At 52.6% G+C, this 22,724-nt stretch overlaps 3 protein-coding genes across 3 annotated transcripts in view; 1 reads left to right on the top strand and 2 right to left on the bottom strand.

Moving 5' to 3' along the window:
• Window positions 1-20: 20 nt before the first annotated feature.
• Window positions 21-780, bottom strand: NOP10 (NOP10 ribonucleoprotein). Its single transcript, XM_004712668.2, has 2 exons — window positions 660-780; window positions 21-390 (listed from the first exon to the last, which is right to left on the bottom strand). The coding sequence occupies exons 1-2, from the start codon at window positions 711-713 to the stop codon at window positions 250-252; spliced, it is 195 nt and encodes a 64-aa protein (XP_004712725.1). The 5' UTR covers window positions 714-780; the 3' UTR covers window positions 21-249.
• Window positions 781-2,483: 1,703 nt separating this feature from the next.
• NUTM1 (NUT midline carcinoma family member 1) lies at window positions 2,484-13,407 on the top strand. The gene is made up of 7 exons (XM_004712738.4): window positions 2,484-2,514; window positions 5,008-5,716; window positions 7,870-7,998; window positions 9,937-10,088; window positions 10,570-10,853; window positions 11,144-11,260; window positions 11,560-13,407. The coding sequence occupies exons 1-7, from the start codon at window positions 2,499-2,501 to the stop codon at window positions 13,405-13,407; spliced, it is 3,255 nt and encodes a 1,084-aa protein (XP_004712795.1). The 5' UTR covers window positions 2,484-2,498.
• Window positions 13,408-15,498: 2,091 nt separating this feature from the next.
• The window catches only part of LPCAT4 (lysophosphatidylcholine acyltransferase 4), an 8,418-nt gene continuing 1,192 nt past the window's right edge, over window positions 15,499-22,724 (bottom strand). Inside the window, exons 2-15 of the mRNA XM_045287669.1 lie at window positions 22,325-22,425; window positions 21,517-21,838; window positions 20,983-21,203; window positions 20,673-20,785; window positions 20,496-20,556; window positions 19,975-20,033; window positions 19,765-19,799; window positions 19,165-19,219; window positions 18,974-19,056; window positions 18,571-18,696; window positions 18,104-18,236; window positions 16,777-16,875; window positions 16,091-16,247; window positions 15,499-15,830 (exon numbers count right to left, since the gene is read on the bottom strand). Of these exons, the coding sequence (XP_045143604.1) occupies window positions 15,655-15,830; window positions 16,091-16,247; window positions 16,777-16,875; window positions 18,104-18,236; window positions 18,571-18,696; window positions 18,974-19,056; window positions 19,165-19,219; window positions 19,765-19,799; window positions 19,975-20,033; window positions 20,496-20,556; window positions 20,673-20,785; window positions 20,983-21,203; window positions 21,517-21,838; window positions 22,325-22,425 (1,741 nt within the window). The 3' untranslated portion in view covers window positions 15,499-15,654. The remainder of the gene's footprint in view (window positions 15,831-16,090; window positions 16,248-16,776; window positions 16,876-18,103; window positions 18,237-18,570; window positions 18,697-18,973; window positions 19,057-19,164; window positions 19,220-19,764; window positions 19,800-19,974; window positions 20,034-20,495; window positions 20,557-20,672; window positions 20,786-20,982; window positions 21,204-21,516; window positions 21,839-22,324; window positions 22,426-22,724) is intronic.

Raw genomic sequence — 22,724 nt, 5'->3', positions numbered from 1 at the left:
CACACACGAAATAAAAGCTCTTGAAAATAAAAACATTTTATCTTTAATAACCGGACAGCAATTCACAATATGAAGATTCAAATGCCTTCCCTTTAAAAGCGACGCTACCACAATTTCCCACACAAAATCATGATTGAAGAGTTCCAAAGGGCCTATGTGGCCAACGTTGCTTCCAGCTCACACGCTGCGCAGCCGGGTTTCGGACGTCTCCGACGGTCTGAAGGAGGGAGCGGACACACGAGGGGGCAATCAGAGGACAGGGCGAGGCTGCTGGGTCATGAGCACCCTGAAGCGTTTCTTGATGGTGATTCGGTGCCGCGAGTATTTGTCGTCTGGGGAGAACCGAGCAGGGTGGGCTGAACAGGTCTGCTGTCCCAAGGGGTCAAGCTTCTGTTGGGAAGAAAAGGGCGAACCACCTCAGCACACAAGTGGTGTAAAAACTCACCCCCCTCACTGGCGACATAAAGGACATGGAAGCTGGGCTAGGTCTAGGCCGGCGCGAAAAAGACCAAACGGGGTGGGGACACGCGTGGGGCGGCCCAACAAGTGCGCGCTCGCGCTCCCACCACCCCGCGGTCTGGGCTTTCGGTGGCGAATCTCACCAGTTCCTTCCGACTGTATTTCTCCCCGCACCTATTTACACCGTTTCCCCTCCTTACCTTCAGCGTATACACTCGGTCTCCCTCCTCGTTAAGATAATACTGGAGAAACATGACCACACGTTGCCGGATATTGTCGCAAATACCTATGCACTCCGGTCGGCTACTCGGTCGACTGTGTCTCACGTGTCTGTCAATTTCCTCTCCGCCAAGCCGGAAGCTTGTCCCAAGGCATACTGGGAAATGTAGTCCATGCCTGGACGCCTCTGGAACTAGCCAAGAGGGGGCGCCCGAGTGCGGACTTGGCCGGGGCTATAGTTGGGACCTTCCAAGGATTCTGCAACACGTAGAGTGTGCCCACTCTTGTGCCAACCACTGTTAGTCATTATTTAGGGGGGTAGGATAGATGTGAGCTGTGCTTTTGTGACTATATCCTGTTTTAGTGGTAGACCCATATCTAGTTCAGAGGCAGTGGGTTTCTAATATTTGGGTAAACAAGTATTCGAGGATTCAACGCCCCTTTACCTTAGGAAAGAAAATAGGTGGTTTAATTCCCTCCCCTCTTTTACATCCGGTTCCCCCCGTCCCTTTTCAAAATATTGGCGGTAAAGAGTGCATGATGGGTATTCCATATACTGTACAGCAAGGAGAGCGTACAGCTAGTTTATGAAACTGGTGAAGTATGCGATCGAGACAAGATTCTAACTCAGGTCTCGGTGCCGCAAATTCAGCGTTCTTTGTTGTATGGTGAGTAACTAACAATAAACATAATAAGATGCACCCCGTACGAACATTTCAAACTTTAAATGAGCGGAGAAGTAATTGTAAGACTCCAGCGTGAAGCAATGAAATTAGAACCAAGATATTACAATGGCGGGCATGGCGGCATTACTTATAACGGCAGACATTGCGACGTATATTTTAGTTTATAGCTAAAAAAAACCTGCCGGCCTCTTTTCCTTCTGCAACCTACAGCTTGCATTTGTAGTTCCATGAGCTATCTCTGCAAGGATTAACAAGAAACAATGCCGGCTTCCTCTGGAGTGGAGAACTATTGCAAGGGAATCGGGTGGGAGGAAGACTTGTTTTGCACGTTCTGACTTTTAAAACGTGCTATTGTCTTACCGATTTTAAAATTAAATCTAAGTTAGATTTTAAAAGAAAAATTAAATATTTAGCCACAAAATAATTCAACAACTAAAACGAAGACTTTCTGTAAGTCTTGAAAATATAAGTTGCTTGGCAAGTTTGGGATGTAGTGGTGTTTCTCAGCACAGGGGAGCATCCTTAAAGCTGGGCCTGCTGTGGACTGTTAGGTCTTACCTAACTGGGTGGTTTGTGCTGCTCAGGAATTTTTCCAAGGAAATGCTGTGCATAGGATCCTTGAGCTGGTTCTAATTTCAAACATTCTGTCCCCTTGATCTATAAATACAAGAGCGGTGTGCTCTGAAATTGGCTTAGAAAATATAACCTTTATTGAATTAAGTCAGGGCTAAGCAATGTGATAAGAAGTCTGCTACAGAATTGGGTGAAGCTCAAGGGCACACAAATAAAAATGTTGAAAAACTGAAAAGGGAACAGAGCAGGAAATCTGCAGTCAGTGTTGGGAGTTTGAGAAAAAAATTCACAATTTGCCTTAAAGAGGTAGATAACAATGATGTTGTCAAACTCTAGCTTTATGGGCTATTACCTCTCCCCCCCTACCTGCTATTCTCTTTCCCCTCCCCCACTGCAGAATGCTTTGAATCCTGGATTCTAGTCTGTGTGATCTGATCTTTACATTTCCCTCCTTGGATCTTTGTGCATTTACCGGAGCCAGGTTACTCTCTGGGTCCTAGATCTGACTGTCTCTTTCTGGAAGCTTCCAGACAGCCACGGTTAGTGCTCCAACCAGAAAGGATGGCTTCAGATGGTGGTAAGTCTACAAGAGGTAGGAGGGAAGTGGGGGAAGGGCTGCTACCAGCTGAGACCTTTGGGAATTCAAACTTGACACTTCACATTGGCACAAATTCCATGGGCCCAGGTAGAGGAAGGAGAGAATACCTGATCCCACCAAAGCCACCATACTTGGCTGGGGAAGGAGATTGGATGTTTGAGACTGGAAGTTGGGGAAGGAAAGAGAGTTCCTTGAAGGTCAGTCATGGGTCTCAGAGGAAGGATGCTGGGTATAGAGAAAGGATGGCCGTTAGCAACTAGTCTCTAGGACAGAGGTTTGTATGTCTAATGGGGATGCCACAAAGAGGGTTTAAGGGGAAGGCCTAAGCTTCTGTCTTTTGCTTTAGTTAACTAGAGCCTATCTAGGATTTTGCCCTGAGAGAATTAACCTTGAACACCCTTGATTTTATGAGGTGCCTGGTGGAGGGGAGTGGGCGGGGATAGGTGGCCTTCGCTGGAAAATTGGCCAGTGGGGTTGCCTGTTGCCAGGTTGACAGAGAAATGCCCTCCCAAAAGGTAGGCCAGAAAGTATTCTACCTGGCCCTGCTCAAGAGCCTAAGGGCTCCTTCCAGACCCAGAGAGGATTTCTCCTGGAGTTCAGGGAACCTTTTTTCCTCAGTTTCATCAGAGCTGGGAATGAGTTATCGACAACCTGGATGAGAGCTGGGGCTTCCCTTCCTTGAGGTGTTCTGTGTTTCTCAACCTCAGGAATGCAGCCCTTTAGACCCACTGCCCAGCCCATGGTGGCATACCCCTGGGCACCTGATCTGCTGTTGAGATGGTGGGTTTGCTCATCTTCCAAATCTCTTTGCAGAGGCATATCTGGAGTCTGGCTGGGTGACACATGCCCTCGGAGCCAGTGAATCCTTTGTATTCATCACCGCAGTTTCCGTGCCCAGCGGGAAGAGATCCTTGGGCTATGGAACACTGATTGCTATAGGTGCTATTCTCCCTAGACACGCCTTTGCTCCTTGGTCACTAAGTAGATTCTGAGCATTGTTGATTTGCCAACCGTTGCCGTGGAATGTTCTTTGATAGGACACCAGGGGGGAGGACAGATGCATGAGATTAGGCAGATTATCTGCTATTGTTATTATTAAAAGTCCTCCCAGACTCACATCCTAGGTAATTAAATGCACCAGGGCTCACTAGAGCCAACAAAGGGAGCTTCTGGGAGCAGAATCTTTCTTCTAGACTTCCTTGTCCTTCCCTGAGCACCCAGCCCAGTGTCCCGTTCTTAATGGACCCCCAATTTCAGATATTAGGAGCTCCAAGCAGAGGGAGCACAGATGGTGCCCCAAACCCAAGTTACTTCTCACTTCTTCATGTAAGCTCAAGCCCTCGCCCATTTGCTCTCTCATCAAGCCTGACTCTAAGGTCACGTTTCTGGGAACCAAATAGCGGATCCGCACCTACTCTCCTGGGAACAGCACTTCTATGTGTGGCGGCAGGGACCATGGAGCAGTTGGGAGCAGGGTTCAGGTGGGAATGGGCGGGAATAGCATATGGACGTGTATGCTGGGTGGGATGTGTTACAGGGTGTGAGCTTCTTGGCTCCTGGGGTCCCTGCTCCTGCTGGTGTGGTGGGCTGCACATTGAGCTATGAACTGCAAGGTCAGTGGCTCTCCGTGGGAGACAGGTGAGGCTGTCTGCTCCCGGAAAGATTTAACGCCTCCGGAACCTAACGGGACGCCTCTCCTCTGTCCTAGAGGGTCACTATCAGTTAGAATCCACTCCCGGATGGTTTTAAAAAAAATTTTTTTTTTGAGTGTTTCCCTCATGGTAAAAGAAAGAAACAAGATTGACAAGGGGCAGCAGTTAAAGGAAGACTGAGGAGATGGTGTGAATACTCTTTCTGGACCCGCCTCCTTCTTAAGGGCCCCGTGGCTGCTGATGGGAAAGCCAGACCTCTCCTGGACTATGCTTCCCTGCTTGTCAGCCTGTGTTAGGCTACAACCCTGACCTGTGCAGAGCAGGTCAACCCTGATGGGTGTCTTGGCAAATGGCCTTTAGGGATGCCAAGGGGGCTGAGGCAGTGATGGCTTGGGTCTAGTCGCTTCTTGGCAGGCGGGGGTAGGGTGGGGTGGGCATGGGGGGGGTGGGTTTCCATGTCTTGTTGAGAAGGGAATGGTTTCTCCAGGGCAGTCATCTTAGCTGGGCATAAACCAACCCTCGTGGCCGTGGGGTCATTCCATTGGCCTGCCCCGTCTGTGGACTTCTGAGACTGTTATTCCATAGGGGACTAGAAAGTCTAGAGCAGCTGATGAGTTCGAACTGCTGACCTTGTGGTTAGCAGCCCAGCTCATAAGCAGTACACCACCCTTTGATAACCGCTGTGTTCCCCCCATCCATTCCCCTCCCACCCTTCCTGTTGAGAATCTGTGCTCTGATGTTTCAGTGATTCTAGGAGACCCGGATGGTCTAAAGTGAGCTCCATCCTTCTTCCCTCCTCTCCCCTTTTTTGTTTCAACAGCACCGTCATTGTCAGGACCAGATAGGACCATGAAGACGGGCTCCACCATGTCTTCTTTCACGGCTCTTTCCTTTCCCCCAGCTGCGCCAGGCCCACCAGACCCACCACCCTGGGAAGCACCCCCACAGACCTCCGTGCCTGTGCCTTCAGCCTTTCCTTCAGGCAGCCCTCTGGTGCTGTCTGCTTTTCCCAGCTCACTGCTAATGACAGGGGATGGGGGCCCCAGTGGGACTGGGGCTGCCAAGGTCATTTTCAAACTCAAGGCAGATACAGGGCCAGCTGAGCCCCCTCAAACTCAGAACTTTATCCTTTCTCAGACTGCCCTCAACTGGATGGCCTCAAGTGCTCCCCGAGGGGACCCCGAGGGTGGTGGTCCTCAATTGGTGGCAGCCTCTAATGTGACCAGCATTCTGCCTGCTAAGGCTGTTGGGGTGAGCCAGGAAAGGTCCCCAGGCCTTCCTCCTCAAGCTCTTCCATCAGTTGCCCAACTGACCCCCCTTACTCCCCCAGAAAAGGCTTGGCCAGCGACACATGGGACTCCCGGGGAAGGAGGCCCGTTGGCTGCCCGGCCCAAGTCTTCCCTTGGTGACCTCGCCCACACCTCCAAGGGCGTTTATGAGAACTTCCGACGTTGGCAGCGGTACAAAGGCTTGGCCAGGAGACACGTAGCCCAAAGCTCTGATGCAGAAGCGTTTTCCTGTTTTCTGATGTAAGTTGAGAGACCCTCGATTAATTATCCCTAGGGATTTTACATAAGGAGGATTTATGACCTTAGCCTGTTTAAGAATATGTGAAAGTAGATGGTGAGCGTAGTGATGGAGGTGCCTCTTCGCCCGATTCCCAGTTTGTCACGTGCTCTCAGGTATCTTCTGCCAAGGGGCCTTCTGTCCTGTGAGTGCAGGCGGCCACTTTCCTGGTCATCCTCACATACGCTTGCAGAGGTTTAGGACCATTAAGCGAACAACTCTGGTTTGAATATAGGTCTCCGACCATAATCACCAACATCCTGCCCTGTTTTCTTTCCTACCTGGCTAGGGTGGGATCTGAGCCAGCCAGGACAGGGACTGCCGGGCCCTGACTTATTCTTCTGGGAGGAAAGCACAGTGCAGGACCAGGAGAAGAACCCTAGCGTGGCTGGGTGGGGCAGTGGCTAGCAGCTGGGTTTGCTGCAGAGGTGCCTCGGAAGAAAGGCCTGACCATCTGCATTGAAACCCCCATGGGGCACAGTGTCTCTCAGGCACACGTGGGGTTGCACTGAAATGACGGAAACAGGATTTTTTGGTTTTCGAGAGCATGCTTAGTGGTCGGGGCTTCAGCACTCACTACATTCGTCATCCCGAGGAGGACACCGTCCATCTTTGACGCTCAGTTTTCTCATTAAAAAAGGAGGCGAATTTTACCTGCCTGAAAGGCATCATTATACTCGACTCAAAGGGTTGCTGAGAAGAATAAATGAGTGCAGACACTTGAACTGTTTGGCAAAATGAGTGCCTCCTTAAACCATGGTTGCTGTCAGTCCCTGCGTGGCACCGCTTACACCGGCCCCCGAAAGTACCAGTGGGCTGTGGCACCGTGGGAGCAGCCTGCTATGGAAAGAGGGTCACTGCAGGGCCACCGTGGGTCAGAATCGGCTTCGTGGCACTGATGTTGCTTTCCTTTAATAACCAAGGAAGCTCTAGGATGCACTTCTACTCTTAATTTAAAACATTTTTTTAGTTCTACTCTGAGCACCTGGGACCCCTCTGATTCTGAATCGTCTCAATGACCACAGGTTAGGCCAGGTTGCTTTTGTTAAATGACCACAGGTTAGGCCAGGTTGCTTTTGTTAGCCACTGCCTTGGCTCTGACTCATGGTGGCGCTGTTCACACAGTAGGACTAGGCCGTGGTGATCGTAAGATTGGCATGGGTTAATTTTTCAGGCGATTGCCAGGCCTTTCTTCCTGGTCTCTCTGGTGACTCCACTGAAATCTGTTTAGCACCGCAGCAGCATGCATACCTCCACTGATGGGGTGTGTGTTTGGGGTGGGGTGGAGGTTGGGCTGAGGCACCACAGGCCTTCACGGTTTGCAAAGGACCCCTTCAATTTTGGTGCTGAGCTCTTTGCTCCCCACCCACAGGTGCCCTGGGTAGGGTGTCCACCAAAGGAGTGCAGTCCAGCTCCCCCAAAAGAGGCACCTGGGAAGCTCAGTTTGGGGATCATGGGAGTGGGCTTCTAGATCCATTTTTGTGATACACTTCTCCGGGTGGTTCTGCTGCACTGTCATGTTTGAGTTCTGTTTGGGAAATTGAACAGAAATGCAGCCTGTGCTACGGGCTGGCCTTCTGAATCCTGCTGGGTCAGAAAGGGCCGAGTCCAACTTCCAGAAGCCGGAGGTCTAGGATCAGTATTTGGCACTTGGTGATTGGTATTCTGAAGGCCGCGCCACTTATAAATGCATCAACTGAAAACACCCAGCAACCTTTAATCAGAGATTCATTTAAAGTTAGGAAGTTCCTTTATTTAAAAAAAAAAAAAAAAAAAAGCAAGCCCTTTTGGGCAAGATTAAGCTTCCTTTGCATTGAGTCTCCTTCCTTGGATAGTGTGCTTCTTGCCAATGGTTGAGGGTGGCGCTGTGAGGCTGGGGGACAGAGGAATGGCACCGAGTGAATCCTGAAGGTGGGGTGGAGAATCACCTGTTTGATTTTGGGTGAGCTAGTTGCAGCCGGAAGACAGGGGAGTCTGGTGAAATGAAGTTGGGATGTCTGAAGGTCTTGTCGGGAGGGGGGCGTGACAGGAACAGGGGCCAGGGCAGATCTGATGGGAGGCAGAGGATGCACGCGGAGCTTGGTGGAGGCTGTGACTGACCTAACGGGGGTTTCAGCCCCGTTCTTCGTTCCCTGGCCCGGCTGAAGCCCACCATGACTCTGGAGGAGGGACTGCCAAGGGCTGTGCAGGAGTGGGAGCGAACCAGCAACTTTGACCGGATGATCTTCTATGAGATGGCAGAAAAGTGAGTTCTCCTAAGGGAGGCTTGGGGCCGAGAGGGATGGAGGCAGTTATGAGACGCTTGTGTCTAGGTGTGTGGGTGACTCTTTAAAGAGCTATTAAAGGAAGGTGGTGGCAGGGCGGCTTAGGGAATAGAGTTGCCTGGATTGTGGAAGATTTGATCCTCTCTCCACGTTGCTGCGTCCGTCCCCTTCACCTCTAGGGTTTTATGTCTTGCGTTCACTTGGAAGCTCTGTTTGTCTGAGTCTACATGATACTGAAGGTCTTTTAATGAGGGTGGGGGAGCCTCATAGATGTAAAAATCCCATGCTGTAGGAGAGAATTAGCAAAGCAATGACACGAGTTTTACCTGGCAGCTTCCTTCCTACCTGTCTGCCCAGGTAGACTCCAGGCACTCCTCCTCCTCCTTTTTTAAATACCGGTAGTTCTATTGGCATATACTTCACGTATCATACAATTTATTCAGTCATATATTAAGAAGAATTGTATGATCATCACCACAGTCAATTTTAGAACATATTCTTCTCATTGTTGTTAGCTCCCCATTTCCCCCCAAACTCCCCTGCCATGCCCCTGGCTAAGTATTCATCCAGTTACTCTCTCTGTAGTTACCTAACCTGGATTTCATATACAGAAAATCATACAAGACACAAAGAGGAAGCAAATAAACAAAAAAAATCCCAACAACAATGACTAGATGAAACAGAGAAAAACCTCAATCTAAAGGAAAGCAGAAAATAACCCAAATTGAAACAACTGTAAAATGAGTTGAGGGAAATCAAATGATAAGGTATTACGTTTCAACCCGGCTACATCTGCCATAGTCCACTACTGTGCTCTCTGTCTGACAGCAAGGCTATTCACAACCCTGGAAGGTTGTCGGAGGAGATTCACTGGCGCCTTCATCCCTGTGGGCACTGTGCGGAGAGATTTGGGGCTTCTGTTGTCCATAGCCTTCTGCAAAGTGGGTGTTCACAATTTAAGCTCTGATGTCATTTCCTCCTTTAGATTTGGACTTTATTACGACAGTCCTTGGGTCACACAGGTTGGTGTGCGTCTCAGTTTATGCCACACTTAGATGGCTGCTGGGTTAAGCCTTTAAGACCCCAGATACTATTCTTTCAAGACCCTGGGCACTATCTGGGCTCGTCACACTTTGCTATAGCACCCATCTCTCCCGTGACTTTTCCAGGAGGCGAGTATTGTGCGGGGCTATGTTATGGAAACTAGTTGTTCTTAGATTGGGGCTAGAATTAAATGCGATCTCCCAAACCATTCATATATCTATTGACCACCCTGCCTTTGGAAACAGTATCCCATCCACCCAGGGAGGGGCTGGTCTAGGGGAAACTAGGGACCTTTGAAGCCTTACTCAGTTGCCTGGCTCTTCTTCCCCATTATCTACTTAGTTAAAAATAAAACACAGGAGGAAAATGAACCCTTTCCTCCAAGCATAGCTTCCACTTTCTCCCCAAAATTCTTCAATGCCTAATAAACCTCCCAGTTTTACCCTTCAAGGCTCTAGTCCCAGCCTCTTGACGCTTGCTTTAGCTCTCCCCACCTCCTGCCTAGAATTGCAGCCTTGGGCCCTGCTTCCTGATTTCTTGTCTGTGCTTGCTGGCTAAGGCAGATGATACCTTAAGAGGGGTCTTGCCATGTTGCCCTCCATTTGTTTGATCAAACAGGATAGAGCCCAGAAAAACCAACATGAAAGCTACACTCTGCTCTGGAGAGAGAGCTTAGTCTGAACAAGCATCCCAAGTGATGTCGGCTGGGGAAAGGCTGTGAGCAGCTCCCCTGCTGGGTGACTGAACTTGGCGGAACTTTGTCCTAAGGAGGACACTTCCTTTGGTGGCTGTGTGTGGCGGCAGCCTGTTGCCTGGGTTCCTGATGGGACAGGCGACCATTTCAACACTGAGCGTGCCGTCCTCACCCTTTGCAGATTCATGGAGTTTGAGGCCGAGGAAGAGATGCAGATTCAAAATGCACAGCTGTTAAATGGGTCCCAATGTCTGCCTCCCGCAGCCGCCCCTCTGCACCCCGACCCTCCGGTCCCTCTGGCTCCTCCTGCTTCAGATGTTGGCCAGCAGTCAGGTATGGCTACCGAGTCCCAGGAGCAGCTGCGGGCCAGGGGCTCAGAGTGAGGCTTGCCGACGCCAGTCGGATTCCACAAGCCATTGCCTTCTCTTCTGCCATGTTTCCCCTGGGGAAGGGTGTTCCATGTTTCAAACAGGACATTCCGTAGGAGTTCTGGTTCTTAGGTTCCTTTCTTCCCCAACTGATACCGGCCAAGAACGCTAGCTGCTCTTCCACTTGATCGTCACCTGGGGCCCACAGCATCTGATCTAAGCCATGGGGTCAGGGTGAGGGGTTTCTTGGTCTTTGGAGAGATCCCAGCTGCCTGATGCTTGGCTTGGACACTCTCCAGTCCCTAGACCTCCCCCAGAGATTAGTGTCCTCTTTGCCCTGTCAGGTTGGCCTGACCTGGCTGGGACCCATGTGGCCTTTCCAAATAGGGTTGGGAGACATCAGCTGTAGCTTCTGTGCCACTAGGCCCTTTCTCCTTTCTCCTAAGTGTACATCCCAAAGAAGGCAGCCGCCAAGACCCGGGCCCCCCGCCGGCGGCAGCGCAAATCCCAGAAGGCACAAGTTCCCGAGGCACCCAAGGAGATCCCAGCAGAAGCTGTGAAAGAGTACACCAGCATCATGGAAGGGCTCATGGGGAGCCACCCAGCCCTGGGAGAGCTGGATGGGAAACGGGAAGAGGAGGAACAGCAGCAGGAGGAAGGCATGTACCCGGATCCAGGACTCCTGAGCTACATCGAAGAGCTATGTTGTGAGGAAGTCTTTGTGACCAAGGTGGGCTGTCCCTGGAGGTCTGGTGCCTCGCAGATCACGGGTGGGCTTCCTTGGGAACCAAAGATCTGCAGCTCTTCCCCAAGCAGTTAGGGACGAGGCAGTGTTCTGTCATCGTCGTGTGTGTAAGTGTGTGCATGGACACACGTGAATGTGTAGCTGGTGGCGGTTTATAAAACCCTCGGCGGGGGTGGGAAAGGGTAAGGAGTTGGGAGGCACCTGTGGCTTCTCTTCTGGACCCTCTGGGCTTACAGGTTACCTCCTAGCAGACTCACTTTCTTCTGTCCCCCCAGGTGGAGGCCATCATTCACCCTCAGTTTCTAGCAGATCTGCTGTCCCCAGACCTGCAGAGGGACCCCTTGGCCTTAACCGAGGAACTGCAGCGAGAAGAGGAGCTCACTCTGGGTCAGGTAAACTTGGGAGGTGGGGATATCGAGCCAGCTGCCTACAGGATTTTCTCTAACCATACGCTGCCTCAGGAGTGGGGTTCAGGTGTTGAGCGAGGATAGGGGACCATGGAAAGGCAGGGAACGGGGGTGCAGGGCCTCGAAGCACAGGGTAAAGCCCATGAGGGAGGGCAGGAAAGAAGAGGTGAGTGCCCATCTTTGATAGAATCACTTGGGGCCATTGGCTTGTCTTTCCTGCCTTGCCCCCCCACCTCTTCTCACCACGGTGTGTGTAGAACGGACATGTGTTTGTTTCCTTCCAGCTGGTCCAGAAGCGGCTCATGGCCTTAGAAGAGGAGGAGGCAGAGGCACTTGCACCCGCAAGCTGCACTGGAGCTCAGTTGGACTCCAGTCCTTCTGTTTCTGATGAGGATGAAGGGGGGAGTGGGCACCTTCGGCCATCACCTGGGCCTCGGATGCTTGGACGCTCTGTTTGCCCCAGAAAGGCTGCTTCTTCAGGAAAGCGAGCAAGATTAGGGCATGGTGGACGGAAGCAAGCCCTTAAGAGCTCAAGGGGGATGCGCAGGGATGGGAGTATTCCGACATCTACCGGCAGCGGGGACCTGAAGCTAGAACTCACAGCTCCACAAGGTCTTGGGGTCCCCTCGGGCACAGAGAGCAGAGGATGTGGCAATGTTACAAACCAGACAGCCCCACCTCAGGATGGCCAACTGGAAGGGGCAGGGCCCTCTGGGCACTCCTTGGTGGTTGATAGGATTTCAGAGGGCTTACCCATTGGCTGGCAAGAAGACCCACAGCTGGAGGGAACTGGAGCGCCCTGTTTGGATATTGGACTCGCAGAGCCTGCGCCACTGCAGAGTCCAGGCTTAGAACAGCAGGTACTGGGGCTACAAACAGAACAGATGGGGACCTGTGGAGTACTTCCACAAGAGAAGGAGCATCTGGCACTGACCCCAGGAGACTCTGCAGGAGGCATGTGGGGAGATGACTGCGGCCCTCCGATACTGCAGAGCGATGACCAGGACCCTTCGCCAGGGGCAGCTGGAGACAGGGATGGGGCCCCTCTCAGTCCAGGACTCTGGCTGGGCAGTGAGATGAATATAGTAGGCTTGGAGTTGCCCTTCCAGCTGGAGGAGGTCATAGAGGACTTAGAAGATGGTGACAGCGTAGCCGAGCCCCAGGGAGGCTGTGAGGCACAGAGCTCTGGGAGTAACGTCTCTCTGTGCCTCGGAGAAAGCTTATCACTTGGGGACACGGGGACGTGTGCTCTTCCCTGTGGAGACAGCGAGACCACAGCAACCTCAGAAAAGAGAAAGAGTCGCAGCTTGCGGGGACCTCAGAGAGCCAGCAGCCCTGAGTTACCCAAAGAAAATAACCCTGAGATCACTCGGGACCCCAGTGACCCGTGGGCTGAAGGTTTCTCTCCACTGCTAGAAAGTGGGATGGATGCTCCCACACTGGGGTCTTCCAAAGAAACCCTCTTGGCAGCCTGTCAAGGCAATAACCCTTTCTTGAGGGCCCAGGATGCCTCCTCCTTCCCCAAGGTCAGCAAAGAGTCAGGGAGCAGAGGCAATTCCTTCTCTCCTCTGCTGGAAGCCACCAGCAGAGTAGATGGTGGAGGTGACCGGGGCCTCAGACTAACAGAGGTCAGTGAACGTCCTTACCCGTTGAATTTAAATTCTTATGTTTCTCAAGGACAGGGCAAAGAGGATACCAATCTCTACAAGCCCAAAGACCTTGCTCCCTCACGAGGGCCTTCCAAATCAAAATCTCACCAGGGCCGGGGAAGGGCCCACCCTGTACGAGAAACTAAGGATGCCTCCAGGCTGAGGCAATCGTCTGCGGTTGCAACAGGCCACTCAGCAAAAAAGGAGGAGGAAGATGAAGAACTTTCTAATTTTGCCTACCTCTTGGCTTCCAAACTTAGCCTGTCACCCACTGGGATTCCCCTCTGCCCTTGCCCTGTTGCAAAATCTGTCAAGAGAGCTCTAGTCGGAGGCCCAGCACCCACTAGAAAGAAGCCTCACCAGGGAGCTGGCCCTGAGGAGAAACCTTTGGCTCCGGGAGTTGATAGCCCCTCACAGCCTCGTAAAAGGCGACAGGAGAGCTTTGTCACCGGGAAAAGAAAAAAGAGACGCCGTTGCCAATAAGGAGCAGCAGGGATGGACGTCCTCTCCCACTTGCCCAACCCGTGGGGGGCCCCACCCAAGTAGGATTCACCCTTGCTGTCTGGTAACCGGCTCATTTTCAGACAAACAGTTGTTCCACGGGAGTGAGAGTGTGGAGGTCAGATTCCCGAGGGTGGAGGTGGGTCTTCTCGGTGAGGAATTGTATGGGAATTCTGGAAGGGTTTGTATGAGGAAGAAAAGAATGAATAAAGATGTTGTTGGAAACAATGATCTTCTGTGTTTGTTTTTTTGTTGCTTGGCAGGAGGGAGGAAGATGCTATAAAAGAAGGTGGTGGGGCCCGTTTGTGGACCCCAGGTAACTCACCTGGACTCCCAGCATCGTCTCCACTCCCTGCAGTCTCTCCTTGGGAACAAAGGAGCTTCCAGGCTTTGATGAGCTGCATGCTAATGAGTCCCTGGTGACCCGGTTCATTTATTCCCACACCCAGACTTGAATTTGAGACCTTCCCTGGACATTCCATCATTCTCAAAGTCTAGAGATGCTTTTCTACCTGCCATCTTTCTGGGGGTACCAAACTGAAATGTCAATTATTTAATAGGGCCCGTCTAGCCCTGATCCCTTTGGTGACGTATGTATGACACATCCTGGTCTCCAGGCCTGTAGTTATGCAGTTCAGAGCCCATTTTGGAGGGCCTTCTCCATCACAGGATTAAGAGAGGATGTATTCTAAGCCTCCACCTGAGTAGCAAGTATGACTCGTGTCACCTTTTGTATCCTTGGTCTGTTGAAAGACAAAAGCCACACCTCCATATAAGAGTGCATCCTCTCAGAAGCAGGAACACACAGATCCCAAGGCCATCAGATCTGTCTGAAGTGGCAGAGGCTGAGACCAGAGGCAATGGAGCTTGCAGCAGGGACCATGGAAGCCAGGCCAAGAGTGGAGGCAAGATGGTGTGAGACAGAATAGAGGAGAGGTCTCTCAGGACTGAGGCAGAACAATGGAGCTAGGAACCAAATGGCTGAGGACTGGGGAGACCTGGCTGCGGGCTGACAAGAGGGGATGCTGTGGACCCGTGCTAGTGTCCTATGCATGAATCCTGACTTGTAACCTGTTACCTGCCCCAACAAGCCCCCCTGAATTGAGTATACTGTCTGTGAGTTCCGTGTGACCACTGTAAGGGATTATGGGACGCACAGAAGTAGAATGTGGTGGGAAGAACTGTTTGTAAAGATGGGGATGGCATAGCCTGAGGTCCTATATGCCTGCCGGGCCATGCTGTTTTTTACACAAATTATCTACATGGGACTTACTTTCCCTACAGATCACTAGACGGAGGTGGGGGTGGGGCTTGTTTTCTTCTTCCTTGAAAGGTGGTCCTCAAACCTCAAACTGGTGTTGAGTAGATTCCAACTCATAGCAACCCCGGTGTTTCCAAGACTTTGTGGAAATCTTTACAGATGCTGCCAGCCCTACCTTTCTCCCCAAGGATCAACCGGTGAGTCTGAACCGCCAATCTTGCGGTTAGCAGTGCTAATGCTTACCTGTCAGTGCCACCAGGGCTCCTTGAAGAGGACAGAGAGACCATACACAGTCCTCGGCGAGTCCGGCGGAGAGAAGCCTCCCTGTGCGGCTGAGCTGACCTGAGAGGGAAGCAGCTTTGCTTCTTGTTGACACAGCTCGCTCTGTTCCGACTACAGGAGACGGCATCGAGTCTCAGGAGCCTTGTTAAGTACGGAATGGTAGCAAGTTATTTTTTAATCTCTAACGAGGACAGAACAAGAGGGAATGAAAGGAGGTCCCTGAGGAAGTCTGTTAGAATGTGGGGACATGAGATCATGTTGGCGGGTGGGAGGGGAGGCGAGGAAATCTCGCATGATTACGGGGCAGGAAAGAGCCCTGCCCAGCTGGAAGCCAGGAGGATTCCTCCAACCAACGCTGCAAGACTGACCCCAAAGGCCTTTGAGCTCTTCCTGTGGGCAGCCTACACCACGTCACTCCTTTCCTTCCCGGACATATGAGACCAGTAGTGTGACTGAGCTTCATCTTTTTTTTTTTTAATAGATATAGATATAGATTTATATTTATATAAAATAGTTTCTTACAAAAAAAAATTAAAACCAACTTAAACAAAAACAAATCCAACAGGGGCAGAGGTTGGGTTGAGGCACAGGGTAGGCCCCTGGCGCTGCCCTGAGTCGGCGGGGCGGGGTGGGGTGGGGGGTGAGGTGGTGAGCCGGGGAGGATGAGGTGAGGAGGGCCGAGGTACTCAGTCACCCTTCTGCTTAGGCGCTTGCACAGTCCCATTAGCCAGAGCAGTGGGGCCACCTGGGGACAAGGCATCTGCTATCTGTGAGGTGCCTCTCGGGGTATGTGGGGGACGCAGGTAGGTGCTGAAGAGCTTCCCATAGAAGGGGTCGTGGAGGGAGAAGTTCTGGAACTGACCTGGGAAAAGGAGAGTGAGGCAGGGGAGAATACAAAAGATTTACAAACACGAAGGGAGAAAGCCCCTGCTGCGCTCAGAAATGTCTTCCTCCTGGTCATTCTGCCTTTACTTCTCCAGCCTAGGCGATGGCCCTCCCTGCCTTGCTAGCCTTATCTCACCAACCCCACAGCATGGCCACTAACCCCGGGCTCCCTCCCAGCCAGCGCTTCCTTCTCTGAGAGCCAATTCCACCCTGGTGCCCTGGAAGGCAGTGACTCACAGAGGGAGAGACCTTGGCTGGGGCCGGCCTGGCACAGCTCAGCATGCAGAGTGGCGGCGGCAGGGCGGGGCGACCCCAGCAGCAGGTGCAGGATGGTGCTGAAGCCGTCCTGGTACAGCAGGCGGCTGGGCCCCTCAGCTTGCTCTTCAGCAAAGAGCTGAGGAGAGAAAAGCCTGCAAGTCGCGCCCTTTCCTCGTGCGATCTGCCGGACAGGTCCCAACCGCCCCTCTTCCAAGACTGCCCTTCCCTGACCTTTGTGTAGGCGTTTTAAATGTGATGGAGAACACTCAGCCCATTTCCCAGGCAGGGCTCAACACGCAGTCCTGGGGACTCTGCGGTCTTAGACAGTGAGTCACTGGACATTACACTGGAAACAGCATGCCACACAGCCCTCTAGGTTGGGCAGCACCAAACCGAAGACCAAACTCACTGCCGTCCAGTCAGTTCCGGCTCATAGTGACCCGACCCTATAGAACAGGTTAGAACTGCCTCGGTGGGTTTCTGAGACACTAACTCTTTACAAGAGTACCTCGTCTTTCTCCCGAGCAGCAGCTGATGGCTTCGAACTGCAGACCTTACAGTTAAACCACGGTCCAATGCGTAACCAGTGGTTATGTATATAGCCTCTGAGTTCCCTAGCGTGAGCACACCCACCATGCATTTTCACCGCCCCACCCCCCTGGTACCTCAAAGGCCAGGCGTGTCAGCTCCTCCAGACTCCTGGCCCCATCCAGAGCAGCCAGTGAGAGGGCCACATCGCGGAAGTCCACCAAACCCCTGGCGTCCTGGAGGGTGCGAGAGAAACCAGGGTACTGGGAGACCAGCCCTACATCTTCCCTCCTCCTCTGTGCATTTTGGCTCTTTCCTCATCTCCGCAGTGTGTGTGTGTGTGTGTGTGTGTCGTGTCCCCTGCGATGGCTGCCGTCTGTGATGCTTCCTTTCAGGTCGAGTGCTTGCTCAAGCTACATCCCATCAGCTGACAAAGCTCTCTCCTAAAGGGATGTGGTCCCAAGTGTCTGACATGCCATCAGAGGATATCTCCGGCCCCTACGTTAGACAGACTGGTTCTCTTCTTGTTTAGGCTCAGCCTGTGTGGGAGACTTGGTCCAATGGAGTCCGAGTGGGCTCCTGGCATCATGTCTTAGGAAACGTGGAGGATGCCACTGTGTGTGCCATGGAGGACCGATCGCCGCACTGGACAGAGGGCCCGGCCTGCACCTGAGAGCAAGAGGAGCTCCCCAGGACCACCGGTGGTCGTTTCTGTGAACACACAGTTCCTTGAGGGTTACTGCGATTCCACACGGACACCTACAATCCCTGGATAGAAGTGGCCTGCCAAGATTTAAGAGAAATGGCAAGAAATCCCAGGGAAGCGAACGGGACATGTAAAAACTGCCCAAGTATTGCAGATCCTTCCAGTCCTCAAGCTCAGAGCCATACAACGGACCCAGTATCATTCCCTCCCTATGCTACCGTCCCATCTAACCTTATACTTCAAAGACCCTCACCTAGTACCCATCTCATCGCCTATCTTTGCCAATGTCTACAACAGCAGTTCTCAACCTGTGGGTCGAGACCCTGTTTGGGGTCGAATGACCCTTTCACAGGGGTTGCCCGATTCATAACAGTAGCAAAATTACAGTTATGAAGTAGCAACAAAAATAATTTTATGGTTGGGGGGGTCACCACAACATGAGGAACTGTATTAAAGGGTCACGGCATTAGGAAGGTTGAGAACCACTGGTCTAAAAGGGCTTTGGAAATGTATGTACCTCCAGAGTAATTTTGCTCTCCCGACCCTTTCTGAAGCCTTTTGGAGATATGAATTTCTCCCAGTGGACCTCAGGAGATGGCACTCTGCCAATGGCTATTACAACACCCATAGCGGATTCCAAATTGGCCATTCAAGGTGGCTGATAATCACCACTTAGGTGCTGTCCTTCAAAAATCCCGAGTCTGTCAGCCCAGAGGGTAAGACCTTGGGTTCTCCCCTCTCTGTTCCAGCCCCCTCACCTGATGGAAGTAGCTAAAGGCACCAGCCATTGTCTGAGGATCGGAGAGCTGTAGCTGCCTGGCAAACTCGTCCTGGTTGATCATTCGACTCCGTCCTGGCTCTGCCCCAGCGTCCACACAGCTGGGGGACAGCCTGTAAAGGGGATTGTTGGAGGCAGGGCAGAGGCCGATGCTTTCTGGACACAGTATCCAGCAGTCGTGACTCTAGCCCCGAAAGTCTCCCGAGTGAGGGTTCAACTCTCGATGCACTGAGATGCACTCTGACTCACGTTCCCTGGAGACCCCTCCCCATTTCCCTCACCTGAATTACTACCCACTTTCCTCTCCCTTTTACTCCATCTTTACACGATCTTACAAAAAATCCTTTATCTTCCTTTATTCAAACATTCTTCCCACTTTTCCCCTGGCTTTTTTCTCCATCGACTCCTGTCTTCTTGTGACACGACTTCATCTTCAAGACCACTTACCCCGCCTTCTGCAGCACTTTTCCCAGTTCCCAGAGCTGCGGCTCCAACGCCACCTTCAGCCGGCCCATTACTATCACAGGCATGTTTCCCACAAACTCACATTCGGTGGCTGGGATGCCCAGGGCCCTGGAGGGTGAAGGGGGATGGAATGGATGGGGCAGGAGGCAGAAGAATCTTCTGTAGGCTCACCGACTGACTGACTCTGGCCCACTCGGGTTGGGACGCCTCCACCTGAGGCCCTCTTTAACTTTCCCCGCCTTTGTTTTAGCTGCCCCAAGGCCATACCTACCCACTCTGGCACCCACCTGCCATTTGTTTTGCCTTGGCCCTCCACCCTCCCCTGACGGTCCCTTTGACCTTTGTTCTTTGGCTCTGGAAAAGACCCCGTGCATGAGACACTCACTGGGCCATGACTCTCTGGACGTTGTTGGCATAGAGGGTGGGGTCTCTGCTCTCCTCAGGGCTGGGGTGATACACAGGTAGGAACTGAAATGGACACACACAATTCTGAGTAATTCCAGGTAAGGGTGACGCCCCCCCCCCCCCACTCTTTTCCCAACATGTCAGGGCGCCACCACACACATGGCGCCATACCTCCACATCCACGATGCTGCAGGGCTGAGAGGCCGTGAGCCAGAGGACTTTGAGCCTAAAGAGAAGAGAGACCTGGGATGCCCACCAATCCCAAATGCCCTACTATGGGCTCCCCTACTTGGAGGGAAGAATGTGGGAATGTTCTGCCCATCGATATAAAAGTGGACTCCTAGCCCTACAGTCAGCAGCGTCAATGTGCAGGTGGGCCACAAGAGGGAAGGACCAGAAAGGCGGGAGGAGGGAATGAGAGAAGAGCTGCAGGCAAGAGGTCTGGGCCATGGACGGAACAGCCAGAGGCATGTCTGGTGGTGGTGGGCGGGTCTTTGACGAGAGGACAACCTCCGTGAGCAAATGACTTTGGAACCCAGGGAAGCCAGCTGAAAGAAATGTTAACTATGGAGAAGGAATCGAGGTGGGACAGGGGAAAGCACTTCCAGACCAGAACAAAACAGACGGAAAGAGGCGCCCCCTTCTCCAGAGTTCTCTCACTTCCTAGAAGGAAGAAGGGCCAGTCAACCTTGTCTGGAGAGTAGAAGGCGGGGCAGGAATTCTCCGAGGAACCCTGCTCCCCACCCTCAACCCAGGGACACCACAACTCACACTCCAGGGCCCCTCCATGCCCAGCTGGTGGTGTCCTGAGAGAGGAGAGAGAGCGAGAGAGAGAGAAATATTACCTTTCTTCCTTGGATCTGGCCTTGGGTTTTCTTTGAGCCCCGGACCCTCTCCTGATCCCACCCTGGCATGCACACCGGTTCTCACTTAGGGCAGATTCAGGGTTCTGCTTCTGCCCTTTCTTGGACTAGGACTCACCAGACTGTTGGGGTAGCGGATGAGGACAGGCTGTACAGGCACCCCCGCGATGAAGGCTCCTAAACCCCATTTCCACCCCCACCCCCCCAGGCAGAGGTTAGTGCACAGTAGTAGTTAGAAGGAGTCTGGGGCAGGACCCAGTGAACATCCTACTCTGGTCTTGCTCCATGTCATTTCTAATTTTCTGACCCCTTGACTTTTTAGTATGGCACCCTGGCAATGGTGGTTACGTGTTGGTCAGCAGTTCAAAACCCACCAGCTGCTCCGAGGGAGAAAGGTAGGCTTTCTATTGCTGTAAAGAGTTACAGTCTCGGAAACCCACAGGGGCAGTTCTACCCTGTCTTATGGGGGCCATGATGAGTCAGAACTTACTGGATGACAGTGAGCTTGGTTTTGAGTGTCTTATAGTACTGGACAAGTTCCCTGTCTCCCTCCCCCGGTGCGTGGGCTATTCAAGGGTCCCTCCTGAAATCTGATGCTCTTTCCTACACGGCCTTCTCACCCGCCATCATTTTACTCACCTGGTTTGAACTTAAGCAGGGCCTTCTTATTGGAACAAGTACCCTCAGGAAAGAACAGCACCTGAGAAGGAGAAAGATACCAGGCTGGGCTGGGTAGGCTGAAGGGGAAGAGGGGAAATGAGAACCGAAGAAGGAGCCCATAAAAGTTGAGGGGAGGGTCTTAAGACTCTTACTCACCTGGGGCCACTTGCCTCCTGAGGTTGCCCGTCTTCGAACCTCCTCTACTACTTTACGTCGAGAAGCTGGGTCATGCCGGGATACTAGGATGGCTTGGTTGAAGCGAAGAAGGGCTGGGATATGGAGACAATACTTGGAAGAATCCCTTGGGATGGCACTGCCACCACCCAGCACTCCACTTCCTCCATCCGTCAGAGATACTTCTTAGTCATCTCTCTGCCCTGGGCCACGATTCCTGAACGCAGTCCCTTTCAGCTTTCTGCCCAGAGTGATCCCCCCCGCCCCCCTCACTACAGTCGAACCCTCTCACCTCCAATGACAGGCACAGAAAGGTTCTCGGCTCGGGACACAACCTTGGGCAGGTCACAGGGCAGCAGGACAATGGGGTCAAAGAAAGTGGAGTGGGGGGCAGCAACAAGAACTGGAGCTTGAAGGCGAGAGGCCCGCTGACCTCGAACTCGAATCCGGAGGAAGCCCAGCAGGAAAAAGAGTAGACGGCTCAGGCCCAGCACCCCATTGTGGCACACCGTCCTGTGGTGCAAGGCTGGGTATCAGTGGCAGCAACGGCGACCCTCACCACCCACTAGGTTCAGACACCTGGGGCAGGCGAGTGTCCTGCCCTCAAGCACTCTAGCCAACGGGCTAAAGTCACATTGGAACACAGTTCAGTTCCTCTGTGCCAGGTCTCAATTTGACTGACAGTTCATTTACCCAGGCTGGACTGCGTCAGGAAACACCCCAACACCCCACCTCCCACCCCCCCACTTCTTCTCATAGGGAGCAAATAGATAGCAGGGAAAAGAAGTGAGGCGTAGCACCTCCAGGGGGCTGATCTCCCACTTACTTCCTCCATCCTGTAATTGGCTCCTGAAGCTGCTCCTCCGTTAGACCCACTACTTGCAGCCAGGCAAAGGGCCAGAGGAGAAAGAGAATGACAAAGGCCAGGAGCACTCGGATGGGGGCCAGCAGTGCCCCCAGGAGGCAGAACTGCGGAGCGGAGAAAACATGCCACTTTTCAGGGCTGAGATGCTCCTCCGCAGCTCCTTCCACTCCCAGGAACAGAGAGCTGCTAGCACCCCGTGTGGATCTGGTCACTCGATGGGGATTCAATGTGGGACAGACACGAATAAGGGCATGGAGATAAAACTGAAACAGAAACCAGGAACCTCATTTTTCTGGCTCTTATTGGTCCTTACCCCTCCTCAAAAAATACAAGAAAAAAACTAAAAAAAACCAACCGAATGTCACAAAACCCATCTAGCACTTTGAAGAGGATTTAATGAGACACCACATGTGAAACCAGCTCAGCGATGGATGTCGTGTAGGCTAGAGATAGTTCCTCCTCCCCCACACCCCATGCCATAAATAGCACCAATGTCCAACAGAAACCAGGTGCATAGTTCTTTCCACTTGGGAGCTTGGGAGGCACAGCGCTGGCCTCCATGGGAAGTCCACGGAAGGTCTAGTCTCTAGTTATGTCCAACAGCAATTTCAGGTAGTGGGGGCAGGAGAAGGGACCGGGTTAAAAGAGCTTAGCTGTCAACCAAAAAGGTAAGCCGTTGAAACCAAACAGCCTTTGGGGGTGCAGCTGTGCCGTCCACCCCCGTAAAGATTTACAGCCTAGGAAACGCTATGGGGGGCAGTTCGCTCACGTCCAATAGGGTGGCTATGAGCCGGGATCCTCGTATAGCGCGGCTCAAACCGACTCCGCGGGGTAGGGGTTGCCAGGGCCAGTGTGACTCCATCGACTACCCTGGGGAGCGTGCAGGTAAACAAGGCGAGGCCCTGGAGCCCGTCTTCAGGGAGGTGATGACAACAGAAACCGTGGACATTCCCTTCCCTAGGACCAGCTCCTAGTTCCCCTACACCGGTGCGGCCCTCCACTTCCTGTGGTCAACCCCCTTCCCAGTCACCCTCCCCCGACCCGGGAGGTGCTGCAGTGCAGGGCGGGGGAAGGGAGGGAGACAGGGGCAGATGGAAGGGCACGGGGACACAGGCTCCGGGGCCCAGACACCTTTTCCTTTTAAATGGAAACCCCAGCAGCACTCCCCA

This window comes from Echinops telfairi, unplaced genomic scaffold (assembly GCF_000313985.2).
Source record: "Echinops telfairi isolate 266 unplaced genomic scaffold, ASM31398v2 ScPeMD7_18;HRSCAF=68, whole genome shotgun sequence".
Taxonomy (NCBI): Eukaryota; Metazoa; Chordata; class Mammalia; order Afrosoricida; family Tenrecidae; genus Echinops; species Echinops telfairi.
This window is presented reverse-complemented; position numbering and strand designations above follow the sequence as displayed.

Bases quoted from the DNA above. Each gene is read 5' to 3' on its own strand.
- NOP10 (XM_004712668.2), bottom strand. From the start codon at position 713: ATGTTTCTCCAGTATTATCTTAACGAGGAGGGAGACCGAGTGTATACG. The intron at 391-659 runs GTAAGGAGGGGA...TCTTCCCAACAG, and splicing joins ACCGAGTGTATACGCTGAAG to AAGCTTGACCCCTTGGGACA.
- NUTM1 (XM_004712738.4), top strand. The intron at 7,999-9,936 runs GTGAGTTCTCCT...CACCCTTTGCAG, and splicing joins TTCTATGAGATGGCAGAAAA to ATTCATGGAGTTTGAGGCCG. The intron at 10,854-11,143 runs GTGGGCTGTCCC...CTGTCCCCCCAG, and splicing joins AGGAAGTCTTTGTGACCAAG to GTGGAGGCCATCATTCACCC.